The sequence below is a fragment of the Triturus cristatus genome, chromosome 8 (genome assembly GCF_964204655.1).
Source record: "Triturus cristatus chromosome 8, aTriCri1.1, whole genome shotgun sequence".
Classification (NCBI taxonomy): domain Eukaryota; kingdom Metazoa; phylum Chordata; class Amphibia; order Caudata; family Salamandridae; genus Triturus; species Triturus cristatus.
Genome location: NC_140591.1, coordinates 456964516 through 456980642, shown reverse-complemented (window position 1 = coordinate 456980642; position 16127 = coordinate 456964516). Strand labels below are relative to the sequence as shown.

The following is a 16127-nucleotide window of genomic DNA, read 5'->3' as shown; positions in this document are numbered from 1 at the left end:
TTAGGGCCTCATCTAATTTAAATATCCCTACAGGTTTTACTGTTGTTACAATATATTGCGGAAATGAGAAAATGCAACCCCTCATATGTGTTTGGTGTAAAACAGATGTTGTAATTTTCTTTCACACCATCCAGGGCTACACGCCCATCCAAACTTTCTGGCACTGTGTATCTGCATCCCTATCGAGAACACTTGTGTCCGATCCAGCCATCCCCTAAATTGGCCTTGCTTCATATAATTAAGAATACAGAAGCCAATGGCTACCTAAAAACACAAATTAATCTGATTGGTAATAGCCCAGTGGGACATCGCCCAACCTTGGCGCACAGCAGAACTTGTCAAACTGCCTCCTCCTCTTAGCTTTTTGTTGGTGGTGGATGCTTGTTTAGCCATTGAGTACCTTATTCTGTTCTTTGTCTATACTTGAATACTGCTAGAAAGATGCACAGTTTGAACACATCACATTTTCTATATGCGTAAATGTATAACGTACACTGTACCTTTTGTTGGTTATTTGTTCAAATAATGATTTGACATCTGAGTGGATGTTTTGTACGCCATGAACATTCAATAAAGATATTCATTAAAAACACAATCAGCATTAATTTGAGTAGAGTTTGTTCAGTTGATGAGCCTTGGCTTAGAAACACACAAAATGATTTACGGGTTAAGAAAAAATTATTTTAAAACCCTAAGAATAAAAGAGTACTGTTCGCAGTACCATTTTGTCTTTAGTGAAAACTAAATTTGGGTCTTTTCTACTGCTGAAGGAAAAACAATTCAGAACATGGGGGCCACCAGGGGAAGGTTGCTGGAGAGCTGAATCAGTTTCTAACACCAAATCAGTCTCTACCAAATTGTGTCTTTAAAGTTCATCTCAGATATTGCTGCTAAAGGGTTAACCTCTGGAGAATCGTGTGACAGAATGAAATTGGTGAAAAAGCAAAGAGGCTTTTCACTGACCATTCTAAAAATGGCAAACATCTCCTAAAAATAATTTCTTCCTCAGAGGAAGAGGGTAAACTCTAGATACAGGCATTTGTCCTCAACTGCAATCAGACTTATTGAAGGAAACATCCACTTGCGGAATGGCCCAGTCAAAGAGTATTTGGTAAGAGCAACCCTGATCTGGATTTCACAATTGTAAATTGTCTATTTGTACACCTACATCGAGCTTACACAAACAATTGTCCTCATCATAAATCTCACACAAGATGTTTGCTGCTTTAACGGCAACTGCTCTGTGGCAAAATAATGGACATGAACTAGTGCTGAGAAATGAATTTGGGCCCACATAAATCTTTGAAAATGGTGCTAGCATTAATTTACTTTCTTGGTGCTTGTTTGTACTGCCTGATTCTTCTAAGAGGAGAGGGAAACTGACAATTTCCTTTGCTGCGTTTGCAAAGAATGTACATATGTATAGGTTGTGAAGCATGTCTGTGGTGGGCCAACTCCTGGAAACAAGGGCAATAGTCGCTTATAAATTGAAGGGCTGGGTAACCACCAAAGGACATGAGCAGAATGTGTGGTAACAATATATATATATTTTTTTTTTTTGAAAACCTTTATTGACATTTCAAGCAATTACACATATGGGCCTACAACCCCCGGGGCCGGCCGCTAAACAATCAGAATAACAGAAAGCAGGTCTATCACAATCAGTACCTCAGGGAGCAAAATCTCGACACTAGCATACTCCCAGTCTCTGAACAGCCCAGGTAGGAGACCAGGATAATAAAGGTTTACATTTTATAATAGAAAAGGATGGAAGGATCAGGTGCCAAACAGTTTCCCAGCAGCGAAAAATGGCAGGCAGATCGATGAACGTAAACAATACACAGCAGTCTATCTAAGCAATGGCGCTGAAACAGTAAGTTCAGGATGTGGAGGAATGACACGGCCATTTGGGCCTGCAACCCCCTGCCCCAAGACCCAGGAAACTCCACGGAAATTATGGCACTCCGGAAACAGCAGTGATTAACAACGAAGGAGTACTACCATGCTGATCCCAGAAAAAGACAAAGAAGAATAAGAGAAGAAAAGGAGGCCATAGAAAAAGGAGGTGAAAGACTAAAGGATCCCCCCCCCCCAACCCCCCACCCTGCACCTCTGCAGATGAGTACGGCCCCCCCCCCCAGCAGTGTGCCTGTCGCCCCGGAACCAGACCCGAAATATAGAAGAACAGAGAAAAGAAGTGGGAAAGGAGCCCCCACCAGACGGGGGGGTAGAGAGAGTATTAATAAACTGGAGGAGGGCCTGCAAAACACGCCCCCGGTTTCTCCCTCCCGCACCACACGGTTTCCCATAAAGCATACAATAAAGAACACAAAATCGACCCTGTCAAAGAGGAGTAAGGAGGATTACGCACTTGGTACACTAACAATTATGCCATGAGAGCACACAACTCCCGAGCCCGCCCGCCTAGTAGGTGACCACCTCGGAAGGGTCAGCATCATCCTTGGCCACTCTTTGCAAACCCACCCATGCATACCCCTCGTCCCAGTGCCATGTCCAATGTTACCAGGAAGAGAAGTGTCCAATAAAACTCAGGAAGCGACACACACAGGTAGGGTAGAGGGCTCTGAAGATCGACACAGTCAGCTCTAGGGAGGATCGTCTTTCCCGATGCCGAGCCAGGATTTACACTGCACACCAGGCCCAGGAAGGCGGAATCAGCCAGGGCGGGCGACCGTTGCTTGGACGTTGCCTGGGTCGTCGGAGACCGCGCACGGGACAAGGCCACCACCCCCCGCTCAGATCCGAAACCTCCGGAACAGACCAAATCCACAGCCAGCTGATCGCACGTTAATATACTGTCCGGAGAGTCCAGGTGTGCACTATTCACAGGGGCGGCCACGACACTGTCCCCCCGTGCGCGGCGTGAGAAGTCCCAGTGTACCTGGGGATAGGCAGGCGGCAACTGTTCCGACGCTGATGTCACTCCATCGAGCTTGCTCCCCAACACCCAGGCTCCGTGAATCAGGGTGGAGTGAAGGGCACCGAGAGCCTCGAGAAGGTCACCGTACCCCAGTACAGCTCCCGGCGCTCGCTCCGCTACGCTCCTCAGAGTCACACCCTCCCAATCCTGCTGCAACCCAGTGTACAGGATGGTGGACTCTGGCATACCAAAATGGCCGTTGGGTAGGTCCATCCCAGATCGGGACCGGGGCTCAGACACAAGCGCCTCGGGTTCCATGGCACTGGTAACTGGGTTCCGAGGGCAGGCAAGCAATGTGTCCGGTGTGTGGTCACGGGCCACAGTCGTCCCCACCACGGACCAGCGCCCGCGAAAATCCGGGAGCAGCCCGCAAGAATCGGGACAAGTTACCGGCGGCGTCTGGGCAGCTCACCGGCGAAGGCTGAAGCAATCACCGGAGAGTCCTGTAGTTGCCACCTCAGGCACGCACTCGTTCAGCTACGCTTAGTGGTAGGAGCGACCACGGCGAAGCGCAGTCCGACATTCGCACCACTCCGGCAGTCCAACCCCACCCAGTCACCAAAGGCCGTTGTTGTTGCACTGCCGCCCGGCCACGGCGTTCACTCGAGATCCTGGCTCCGGGGCTGCACAGGCCGCAAACTTCAGACGGGCATTTCTCCGGCGGAACCGCTGCCAGAAACTTCGGGGTCACACGGCCGGTTGCCGCTCGCGTTCACCAACACGGGTAGATAGCGCAGGCTAAGGATCTCGTGCAGGATATCTGTGCGGGGTGCGGAGGTTCACGGAGCCGGGAGCCTACGCTGCCGTCCCGGTCGCCATCTTGGCTCCTCCCCCGGTAACAATATTTAAACTCATAACACCCCAAATCACATTATTTATCAAGCTTGTAAGCTTCCGGGCATTCAGCATATCGCAATGAATGCCACTCTCTTAGTGAATTTCCATCAATCTACTGGCCAGAAAGTGAAATGTGTGGCAAGGAGAGGGGGGAAACCCCACACGGCATCTCAAAAGATGGCAGTTAAAAAGCACGAGTGTTGCTTTGATGCCTGGTCCACAGAACTCTGAAAGAGAAATGTCTTTACACTCTTTTACAAAGGATTTTAAAGCACTCGCTACTCACTCAATAACTTTCCCTTGCATGGCTCAGGCAGATTAACAGCGCTAGAGACATTAACCTTTTTGATAGTGCTAAACAAATCTAAAAATTCACTAACTTACAATGCTTCCTACAATGCTAAATAAACATACCTTATGATCCCAAATCACAAAACTATCTGGTTTCAGAGGTTGCTTGTTGAATGAATGTCTCCATGTATAGATTTGCCACGAGTTGAGGCAGATTCTATCCAGGACTTACACCTCATTACTACAGATAGTGAGGGTGGTGGGCTTGGTGTCATCTTCAATTCAAGCGATCTTTCCAGGGCCCCTGCGTTATTGAGCCCTTCAGCGACTCAAGGGCCATCACCTCAGGAAGGGTCTCATTTACTCTAAGGTGGTTCCCCTATAGGAGGAAGTGCGGGAAGAGAGCCAATGGTGGCTTTCCCATAAGGAGGCTTGGAATGAAAGGGCAATTTTCGGTTCCAGCTCTAATTTGGTTATAGAGTCTGACGCCAGCAGACTGGTCTGGGGCGCTCATTGTGGAGTTGTTTCTAGAGGCGGAAACTGGTTTCAAGGCTACCAGAGACTGCACGTCAACTGTTTGGAACACCTGGTGGGCTCCTTTGAGGTACGTTGTTGGACTAAAGACAACATTTGGTCTTGCGTCCTCCTAAAGATGGACAACATGTCTACGGTGTGTTATATCAGTAACCTAGGAGGGACCAGGTCAAACGCATTGTCGGACCTAGCTAAAGATTTTGGCACTTCTGCCTGGACCATCATGTATTGGTCATAAAAGAGTATCTTCCTGGGCAGTCGAACCAGGTGACAGATTGGCATTCTCATCACTGCCATGATTCCATTCTCTTGAAATTGGATGCAGATCTCTTCTCCATGATCGCAAGTCCAGTGGAGCCTGTTTTCTGTGGACTTCTTTGCCTCCAGAATGGATCATCAACTTCCCAGTTTCTTCAGTTAGAGGCCGGTCTCTCTGGCGGTGGCAACGGATGCCTTTCTCCAGAATTGGAAGCTGGAGCATTGGTATGAGTTTCCTCTGTTTTTAATGGTGAGGAGGGTGGAAGACCAGGGCCGCAGACAGTCAGCAGAAGTGGTGTCAGTGATGCCTTATTGGAGATCGCAAGTTTGGTTCCCAGTTCTGATGGAACTTTCTTGGGATTCTTCAATCCTACTCTTCCTTGTTCAGAAACTTCTCCTGGATCTGTACCTCATGCCACAGCAGCTTGTGTTGGACGGTTCTCTCCGCCTCATGGTGTGGCGGATTTGAAGCATAGATGGAAAATCCCAGGACTTTCGAACAAGGCTGAAAGCCTCCTGTCCAAGGTCTGGGTGAACAGCACGGTCAAGCGATACAGATCGGCCTGCATGAGATGGATGCGTTGATATGTTTGACAGGGCCTGAATACCGTGGATGCAGATATAGTCCAGATACTTAATGTTTTGTCAGAACTATGTTCAGAAGGGTTTGGCATACTGGACTATTAATACCTTCCGCTCAGCTATTACAGCAGGCCATGTGCCGATAGATGGGTCCCAGTGGGGAGCATCTTTTTGTCTGTAAGTTACAATGAGGGGTTCGACTTTCTTTGCCCCAGGAGCCATGATACTCTACTCTTTAGGATATCAATCAAGTCCTTAATCGGTTTCTGTCCTTACAACCCAATCATTTCTTTTTTTTTTTTTTTTTTTTTTTTTTATAAAATTTTTATTGAACAATAATTCGGTTACAAGCACGGGCCTACAACCACCAGGGCCGGCCGCTAGGTACAGAATGAGATATACATTGATCAAGGCTGCAGTCAAGTCCCGAGGCGCAGCCCCGTAGTGGCTCCGGATAGTTCTAAAGGAACAGGAGACTTAAGTCCAACAGACACAAAAACTAAAAGAAAAACAAAAGGCGAGGCATAAGGGCAAACAGTGCGGGTCAGGCTTCCTCCGGGGAACTCCAGTGCAGACCATTAAGCAGCCGGCAAAAGGAAGGAGTACCGGGAGGCTGGGGACGGGGGGGGGGGGGGGTCAAGGGAGATGAACGTCCATATGTAGTTATTCCAAAAGGTGCCAGGAACCATCAGGGGTCAGGGGGACATGGCGATATCGGTGTCCACCAGGGGGGGCGTACAGATACCCCCGCGATACGCATTCCATTGCCCCCAGATTCTACCCCATGCCCCCGGCTTACCACGGGCCACATACACAGTCTTCTCCCTGAACATACACCAGTCCATATTCTCCTTCCATACTGACACGGTGGGCGGCCGTTGGGCGCCCCAAAGCTGCGCTATATCTCTCTTGGCAATCATGTTCCCCAGGGCCGCCCACCGAGTCTGAGCCGCGCTGTAATCATTGGGCTCCCACACATTCAGGACACAGCGACGCACCTCCGGCAGCAGCACAACCCCAGTGACCTGTCCCATAACCGTATGGACCCGGCGCCAGTAGTCCGCCACCTCGCGGCACTCCCACAGGATATGGAGAAAGGTGGCGCTGAGCCCACAACCCCGCTTACAGAGCCCGTCGTCGGAAAATCCCATCGAGACCAAGCGAGGACCCGTCACATACACCCGGTGAAGAATCTTAAGCTGTACCAACCGGAGACGGGCTGGAATGGCGACCTCCTTGGGGGACGACAGTGCAGACTGCCAGTCCTCGTCGTCCAATTCCACCCCATCCCCCGTCCAAGCCTCCCGGAGGCGCACAAAGAGGTCAGCCCGATGATTAATCAGTTTCTTATAAGTTAAAGAAATAGTACTGTCAGGGACATGTCCGTCAAGTATGCGGTCCTCGAGGGGCGAGGAAACCGGGATCTTGGTCCCCTCCCCAAAGACCGAGAGCAGGGCGTGTCGAACCTGGGCATAGCGGAAGAACTCCCTGTCAGTAAGCTCATATTCGGCCTGGAGCACCGCGAAAGTCTTAACCGTGCCCTTATGCCACAGGTCTCCCACTTTGCTGATACCAATCGTATCCCACTGGTCAAACCCCTTCGTAGTCCAGAGGCTGCCCAGGCGGTCGGAGGCAAACAAAGGAGTAGCACATGTTAGTCGCTCACTCCAGCCCGTGGCCGCAGTGGCAGCCCTCCAGGTCCGCACCGCAATCTTAGTAGGACCCGTAAGGGTCCGGCCAGCCGAGCGGGAGTAAAGTGCCCTGTTATAGTTCCCGCCGGGAAGCAGGAACTTGTCCATCTCATACGCCGGATTCAAGCCAGGCGCATACGTGGCATGGTTAATGGCCGATAGCTGCGAGGCCCAATAGTACCTGCGAATGTCAGGAAGCGCGATGCCCCCGTCGTACCAGGGGAGAGTAAGCTTAGCAAGAGCAATACGCGCCCGCCCGTCCCACACCAGTCTCCTCTGCAGGCTCTCCACCTCCCGAAAGTAGGCCACTGGGATAACGTCGAAGGAGTTCTGGAGTGCATAGAGGAACCTGGGAAGGGACATCATTTTGAACAGCGCGGCCCGACCCAGCGGGGACAGGGGCAGCCTGCACCACCGGGCCGTGTCCTCCCGCAATCGCCGGAGTGGACGCAGGAGATTCTGCTCATAGCGAGCCACCGGGTCCAGCGAAACGTATATCCCCAGGTACTTAAAGCCGCTCAGAGATATTTGGATCGGAAGCCGAGGCGGCAGGAGAGGAGGACCACCGGAGATAGGATAGACGCAGGATTTAGACCAATTGATCGTGAGACCCGAATTGTTCCCAAAGGAAGTCAGAACGTCAAAGAGGACGTTGAGCGACTGCCGCGGTGAGGTGAGATACAGGAGAATATCGTCCGCATACAGCGAGACCCGATCTTCGAAGCCCGGGGCCCACCGGATCCCCCTAAGCGAGGGCTCCCAGCGGAGCCAAGCAGCGAGTGGCTCCAGGGCGAGAGCAAAGAGCAAAGGGGACAACGGGCACCCCTGCCTCGTGCCCCTGCCAAGGGCAAAGGGCCGAGAGACCCGCCCATTCACCACCACCTGAGCCATGGGTCCCGTGTAAAGAAGCTTCACCCAGCCAATAAACCCTTCCCCAAAGCCAAATTTAGCCAAGACAGCCCAGAGGAATGGCCACTCGATGGTGTCAAAAGCCATCGTGGCATCCAAAGAAACCAGCACGGCCGGTTCGGAGAGGAGCTCCGCCCTGGCCAGGGCGCCGTGAAGACGCCGCAAGTTAAGAGCGGTGTTGCGGTGCGGGATGAAGCCGCATTGGTCCGGATGAATAAGATCGCACACGACGCTCAACAAACGATTGGCAAGGACTTTCGCCAGGATTTTAGGCTCTGCATTTAGCAGTGAAATAGGCCGGTAAGAAGTACAGCGGTCTCGCGGCTTGCCCTCCTTGGGGATCACGACTATCGTGGCCAAACGCTGGTCAGCCGGAAGGGAACCCGCCGCAAGAGACTCACGGAACATGCGACTGAGGAAGGGCGCAAGCTTATCAGGGCGCAATTTATATAGCTCAATGGGCAGACCGTTGGGACCCATAGCCTTGCCCGAGCGAAGGGAGCGGATCGCGGTCGCTATTTCATCCGCCGACAAGGGGGCGTCCAGCCGCTCACGGTCCTCAACGGACAGGCCGGGCAAGGCAATATCCCTCAGTAGAAGGCGAGAGTCGTCCTCAACCCAATCATTTCTTGTCCCACAAGTAACTATCCGCCAAAATGGCTATGCTTGTTTGCTTGGTACCCTGCCACAGGATTTTGGATGTTAGAGCCCTGGATATTACAGGTAGAGCATTTTCCCACATGGGGTCTCCTTTACGATCAGTAGGAGGACTAAGTCATATATTAGAGTTATTTTTTACCTCTTATTTGCATATTCTTATAGCTATATGTTGTTATATGTTTGAAGGCATACAAGAAAATGACGGAGGAACTCTATCTGCCTGGTGAGAGACAACTTTTTATTGTCCTAAGGAAGCCTCATAGAGCGGTCTCTTCTCCCATGATTGCCAGTTAGATCCATTGGGTGATGTGGGAGGCTGGAATAAATGTGGGGATATTTTGGGCACACTCTGCCCGAGGTGCAATGGCATCTAAAGTTTTGCAGCTGGGTGCCTGTGTGGAGGATATCATGAACGCGGCAGATCGGTCCTCTGAATCTACTTTCATGAGATTCTACTTAAAGCCGATTGTGGACATTGCTCAGTTGGTAGGTGATAAGCTTTGAAGTGGCATAATCCTTCCCTACGGTCCTTAAATAAAATGAACATTTTCCTAGCGATCAGAAAAAAAAGTTTCAATTCTATTAAGGACAGGGAGGCAAGATTATCCTACCCCGCGAGAAACGTTTCTCTTTGGTTCCTTCCCCGTATTCAGTAAGTATTGAGTTTTCTCTGCCTAATCTAGTAATGGAAATATTTTTTTACTCATACTTTGAGACTTTGATTATGTAGACAAAGGTCTGGTTTATAAGATGTTGTTTTTTCCTTGTTAAAGATTCTTTTATATGTTTGTTCTCTTTGTTTCTTATCTGGAATGGATGACTAAGTAGGTTTTATGAGTGAAGGAGATCTGCATGATTCCGCACGAAGAAAAGAGGCAGCATAGGCAGTGAAGATGGACTTTGTTAGGAATGTCTCTATTTGATTGGTTGCTTGTATTTGTTATAACCACCCATGAATTTCCGGGGATGTTAGTTTTATTCTGTAATGCTTTGTTGTATGGCTGCGAATTTTGATATCAGTGAAGTAAAGACTTTTAGGCATAATCCTCGCCTCGGAGTCCTTAATAGAATTTAAACTTTACGTTAGCTAGAAAAATTTTCATTATGTTAATAAACAAACAAGTCTACTGTTTGGGCTGTTCCATTGTGAGCATTCATATAACACTTACAACCATTTGTATGGTCCTGTTGCAAATTCGAAATCTGGGAATTAGCTTGTGGTTTTGGAGCATCAGATAACTAGAATCAAAGAGGACTGCCGAGCGTATTCATGGCTTAGAGGCCATTCATATTGATGGTAGTTAGTGAGGAAAAATAGATTAATGTACTGTTTAGCTATGAATTTTACTGGACTGTGGCTGGTTCGATCCTACTGTGTATCTGCAGGGCGCAGCTGCCTTTTTCTTTGTTTGGGCGTATGCGGTCCATTGCTTTGCATCAGGAGGATGTTATGTTTTGTACCATCTTTTCTGGTTTAATGGCTTTGATACAAAGCTACGTGTGTGCATTAAGTTTAAGTTCTAGATTTCATCTAGATGATTGGCGTGTAAATTGGGGCTTGGATATGGATATACGGTTCAGGTGGCAAACGTTTAGCCAACTTGACTTGGAACAGTGCTCATGAAGGTTCCTGGAGCTGTTTTGTGTGTACTGTTGCATTTCGAAGTATGGGAATGACGTGACATGGATGTGCTGCTGAGGTGGGTGTCCTAATATGCCGAGAACTGTACATAATTCGTTCTTTCGGTGTAGCATAAAAGATTGAAGTGCCTGCATATTAAAGTGCTGCACGGCACCTCCAAATGGAAATAAAATGGGGCATTAATCACCTGTGGGCCCTGATGCCACTGCACCTGCTGCACAGATTGGCAAACATTTAACCAACTGTATGACTCAGAGCTGAGTTGTCAACGTGTTGGAGCCAGTAGTTGTATGCACAGTGTAGTTGGTGTAGAGCCTAGAATGACTTGAACTGGATATGAATGCGCTGTTGTGGTGGTAAGCACTTAGCCAACTAAATGGCTTGGAGCCGTGGTGTACTGGGATAGCGTCTGTTTATTGTGCTAGGTGGCACTGTAGAGCTGTTCGAGCCTATTTCCGCTAGGGGGCATAGAAAGATGCTAACAATAAGAGTGGTGGGCTATCAGGACTAAAAGGTCACAATCACTAAGACACCTAGTGCGCATTTTCTGCAGCAAACGAAAAATAAAAACTAACCTCCCGTCCGTCTCATCTGGCCCGTCCGTGTCAAAGTGAAGCCTCTTCAGAGGTTTTGGCGCGTTGCTGCTCTCAGCCGCTCGTTTCCGCAGACGTTCGCTGCTGCTCAGCATCTGGTTGATTTTTTGGAATTTTTCAGCAGTCTATAAAAAACATATAAAGTAAGAACAGAGTTGACTCGTAACTGTGTAACAAAAACATGGTAGCTTTATAAAGAACTTATTTCAAATGAAACGGGGACCAGCAATTCTAGCTGAAAAAGAAAATACGCCTCGATATTACATCACAATTGCTGATAAGTTTATTAAGTCTGGCTTGACGGCGCACCTATGGTGATCAACAGAAAAACATCTTTAAGAAGCACTGCTGAGAGAGGGGTATGATAGTTTATTAAGTCTGGCTTGGCGGGGCACCTATGGTGATCAACAGAAAAACATCTTTAAGAAGCACTGCCGAGAGAGGGGTATGATAGTTTATTAAGTCTGGCTTGGCGGGGCACCTATGGTGATCAACAGAAAAACATCTTTAAGAAGCACTGCTGAGAGAGGGGTATGATAGTATCAACAGAAAAACATCTTTAAGAAGCACTGCTGAGAGAGGGGTATGATAGTTTATTAAGTCTGGCTTGGCGGGGCACCTATGGTGATCAACAGAAAAACATCTTTAAGAAGCACTGCTGAGAGAGGGGTATGATAGTTTATTAAGTCTGGCTTGACGGGGCACCTATGGTGATCAACAGAAAAACATCTTTAAGAAGCACTGCTGAGAGAGGGGTATGATAGTTTATTAAGTCTGGCTTGACGGGGCACCTATGGTGATCAACAGAAAAACATCTTTAAGAAGCACTGCTGAGAGAGGGGTATGATTAGAAGTTGAGGGCTTCCACTGACGATAGCGCTTGCATTGCCCTTTTTGCCTGGTTGGAAAATGTATGCTCAGTACAAAAGGCCTAGGTTAAATATGGTGGCAAGCCAATGATAAAGGCTACAGAGGCCTGATTTGTTTATTATAAAAAGTTATGTCAGGAGACCTGACTTATTGATTGGAAAAAGCATATGATAAAGCCAACAGACGTTTCAGGGTGGATTGGTATTACACTGTGTCGTAGCCTGCAGGACAGTATTTTGTCACGTGGAGTCTCTCCGATTACTATAGTAGTCAAGGGTTTTGGTGTTGGATAATCACTAAAAAATCTTGGGAGGAGAAGGTTTTCACTGTGAGGATCTTTGTTAGGTCCTTTTGGGAGGGCTTGTATATTGTTTTTCAGCCTGTAGTTGTGTAGATTTTTGCCTTGTGGAAAAGCTTACGCTTAATAAAGTAAGCCAGTGTTGGTTGAGGTGGCAGCCGATGGTACGACGTTATGTCTGATGTCATAGGCCTGATCTGTTTACTATGAAATGTTTTATTTGTGGTGAAGAGTACTGGTTAAAGCTAACAATCCTTTAACAGTGGTAGGTTTGTATTGCACATACTGTTTTACAGTCTGCAGACGGGTATTTTGCTACATGAAATCTCAAAGACTTCCACAGTAGGTAAGGGTTTTGGTCACTGACTGGCAATCCCTTGGAGTAGGACATTTTAACGGTGATAATTCTTGTTAGATTTTTGTAGAAAAATAGTTTTGACAGCTTTATTTTTGTACATATTTATAATGTTATATCTAAATGCTTGATTATTGGCAGCCTATAGCCACGTCAGCAGGGTTACATGTGTTATGGTGCTGAGCAGTGCCACTGCTGCGAGTGAGATGAAAAGATAGGGGCCTCTAAAAGGGGCGTGGCCAAAGAAGCATAAACGGGGATCCTGCCCAACAGCTGTGGCCCGTGTATTTAAGGGTATGGCTTAAAACATGGGAACTAAAATCCCGCGTTTTACAATGCGTGACACTTGACAGTTTAAGGCCGTGTTTGTGAATGTGCCTTTGAAAATAATATATTGCAATACAAGTAGGACTGTTTCTATTGATAAATGTGGGCATAGATTGTGGCCAAACTAGTTGCTTGATTATATTCTATACATTCGCACAAACACAAGGTGACAATAGTCTTACTCTGTATTTTAGGAAATTGAACTGATTTGCTTGGAAAATGTGAGGTGTGGTGATTACGTAATCTTCAATTTTTGTTATAGAAGGGCATTCTTTTTGGGCACCAATTGAATATACCTTTTTTTATTTCGTACAGATGAAACATAAAAGAGCATTGGTTAAACCATGCTATGCAGACGTACAGTCTGCACTCCTTTTTATTACAACTCTTGACGGAAAGGCGTGGCATGAAGGCCCCCTTACACACTTGAATTATCATTTAAGTTTTACAGTAACACAACTATGTGGTGTAATAAGTTGGGCACATTTACATGGGAGGGTGCACACAACGCAAACACGTCATAGGAAAAATATATTTGGTTTCAAAGGTCTGTACTTTAACCTAAATTCTTATACAGTAAACGCAAATACATTTTCAGGAAAATAAGTGTGTAATGACGCAATTGCGTGCCTTTTAGGATCACGGTTATCAATAAAAGGTTCTCTGAAACAAAGAGCAGGTAGAGAACAGATGGCGGAAGCAGCTGTATAAGGTTCCTTTATGCACACACAAAAGACCAGTAGCAGTAATGCAACCTTCCCACACACAAACTGGGAGTTCTGAAAAATGTCAACTGATAGGTCTCCAAACCGTCACGCGCTCCACCGAACGGCTCGCGTTTCACTGGAAATCCCTCTTAAGACATTGAATGCTGCTGCTGGCATGAAAAAAAGTTCAGTCTGCAGCACAATTAATGTGGTGTTCGTTGCAAAGCTCATTTGGTTGCATGGAGACCGTGGAGGCTCCTTGTACTGCCTCAGTCACACAGAATCTAGATCCAGAGCAGCTACCGATCATGCAGTCCTCCTCCAGCCAACACAATCTAGGCCCTGCTTCATTGAACTACATGATCCCTTTAAAATGAGAAGCTGGCCCCTCTGCGGGGTGCAGCAGAGCAGAGTCACTGCCACAAGCTGAAGGTTTCCAAAGAGTGCCTTGAGTAACCCCCACAGTGCTGAGGCCTGAGATGTCAGCACCCCCTACCGGAATCCGAGGGCGTTGTGGTAACGGAGCCATCCGGCCCGTTCCGCTACGCTGGACACGCATCCACGCACCCGGAGGGCGGGCACACCCGAAGGTATAAATAAACGGGCGCAAGACCGCTCGTGGTCTTGGCCCACATGAGTAACCCTGGCTGATGTGTCCCTCATGTTTGCGGCGCCCCACTGCACTAGGCCGCCCCCCCCCAAAACTCCACATTGGCGACGAGAGCGGAGCCCACCCGCGCATCGCCCCTCCCAGGTACCTGCAGTGCGGCGATCCCGCTGTCGGCGTTCCGAGCAGTCCGCGGAGGCAGGACAGTCCGCGTGTCGTCACATGCGCCCTCGCGCTGACTGTCAGGGCCGATCGTGAAGGTCTGGAGCCCTGGAGGAGGATCTTCGTCCCGCCCACTGCCGGTAAGCTCGCCCCGGAGGGGGAAATCGACCCTCGCGAGCCCGGGCTGTGTCTGGCTGGGGTGGGGAGTGCCTGTTAGTCGTCTGCTGTGCAAGGCCCCCACCTGCCCTGAGAGAGCGTGCGCGAGGGAGAAGAGCTGCAGGGGCGTCCTCGGCAGTGCCTGCCTGAGAAGCTCAGCCCACCGGAACAGGCTGTATTGAAGGGAGCAGCCAGTGGTCTCGCCTGCGCGCAGCGCCAGCCAGGCAGCTACATTCATCCCAAGCGGGGGAGGATAGAGACCGTGGTCTCGCCCGGAGAGCGGACCTGCAGCCACGGCCAGAGAGGAGTGTGGTGACAGAGAGGTGCAGCAGGCATGACCACCCCCAGCACCAGTGGAGGAGGCACCCCGCAACCGCCACAGCAGCGGGCCGCGCAGCCAGCGCCCGCCGCGCCTGGACATGGCGCAGTAGCCCCGCTGCCTCCGTTTAGCGAGCTTTCGGACCCCTCTACGGCGGCAGTGCGATGGCGCTCATGGATCGGACGGTTGGAGCACTACTTTGTTGGGGTGCGAGAAACGGATGAAACAGTCAAGAGATCTCTCCTCATGTGCTACGGTGGCGAGGAGCTGTACGACCTCTTCGAGACCCTACCAGACAGAGGGAACGCCAACGACTATGCGGGTGCTATAAGGGCCCTAAATCGCCATTTTGACCCACAGACTAACCCCGACTTCGAGTGGTTCAAGCTCCGCCAGGCGCGACAAGAAGAAACGGAAACCATCGACGTCTTCTATGCCCGCCTTCGCAAACTCTCGCTATCATGCACGCTACCGGACCAGAGAGCAGAGATTCGGGCGCAGCTCATCCAGGGTTGCCGGTCGGTCCCACTGCGGCGCCTCATCCTCCGGCAGCCAGGCATCTCCCTTGACGAGATCTTGATTCTAGGCCGGTCCCACGAGCTATCCACTGCACGCACGGACGCGATGGAAGCGGCCCTCAACCGGCCGGCTGCGGCCCCGAAAGTGCCTGCAGTCAAGGAGGAGAGAGTGGATGTACTGCAGAGGCGACCGACCCAGCAGCGCGGAGCCACGAGGGCTCCCCAGAGGGACGCCTGCGGTAACTGCGGCCTAGACCACCCTCCAGGCGGACGGTGCATCGCGAGAGGACAGACGTGTCTGAAGTGTGGACGGGCGAACCATTTCGCGAAGGTCTGTAGAGGCGGAAGAGTGCGAGGCAGTGCCGGGGGCACGCGAGGTGCAGCGGCGAGTGTGCGCCAACTGACGTTGGAGGAATCCACCGCCCAAGGAGACAACACCAAGCTGGAATTCGAGGGCGAGGCGGAGGATGACGAAGTGTTCTTCGTCTCGTTCGTTGGCAGAGAAGGCACGAGGCGCAGGCCGCCGCCCATGTGTGACATCACGGTGGCCGGGTCTCCGGTGAGCGCTCTCATCGACACTGGGGCGTCGGTGAATGTAATGGATAGCTGCCAGTACGAGAGACTATCGCCACGACCACCCCTGCGACCCTCCAAGGCCCAAATCTTCACATATGACAGCGACAAGCCACTGTCCCTGCGAGGGGTAATCGAAGTTGAAGTCGTTAGCGACGGCAGGAAACTGGCCACGACGTTCCACGTGGCGGAAGGAAAGCGGGGCACCCTGCTGAGCTGTCACACCGCCGAAGATCTGGCGCTGGTGTTCTTCGCGAACCAGGTGCACGACCTGCACGCCAGGGAGATGTTGAAGGA

At 49.9% G+C, this 16127-nt stretch overlaps 1 protein-coding gene across 1 annotated transcript in view; it reads right to left on the bottom strand.

Moving 5' to 3' along the window:
- The window catches only part of RB1 (RB transcriptional corepressor 1), a 1278597-nt gene that overhangs the window by 42713 nt on the left and 1219757 nt on the right, over positions 1–16127 (bottom strand). The window contains exon 25 of the mRNA XM_085621884.1: positions 10921–11063. Within this exon, the coding sequence (XP_085478010.1) occupies positions 10921–11063 (143 nt within the window). The remainder of the gene's footprint in view (positions 1–10920; positions 11064–16127) is intronic.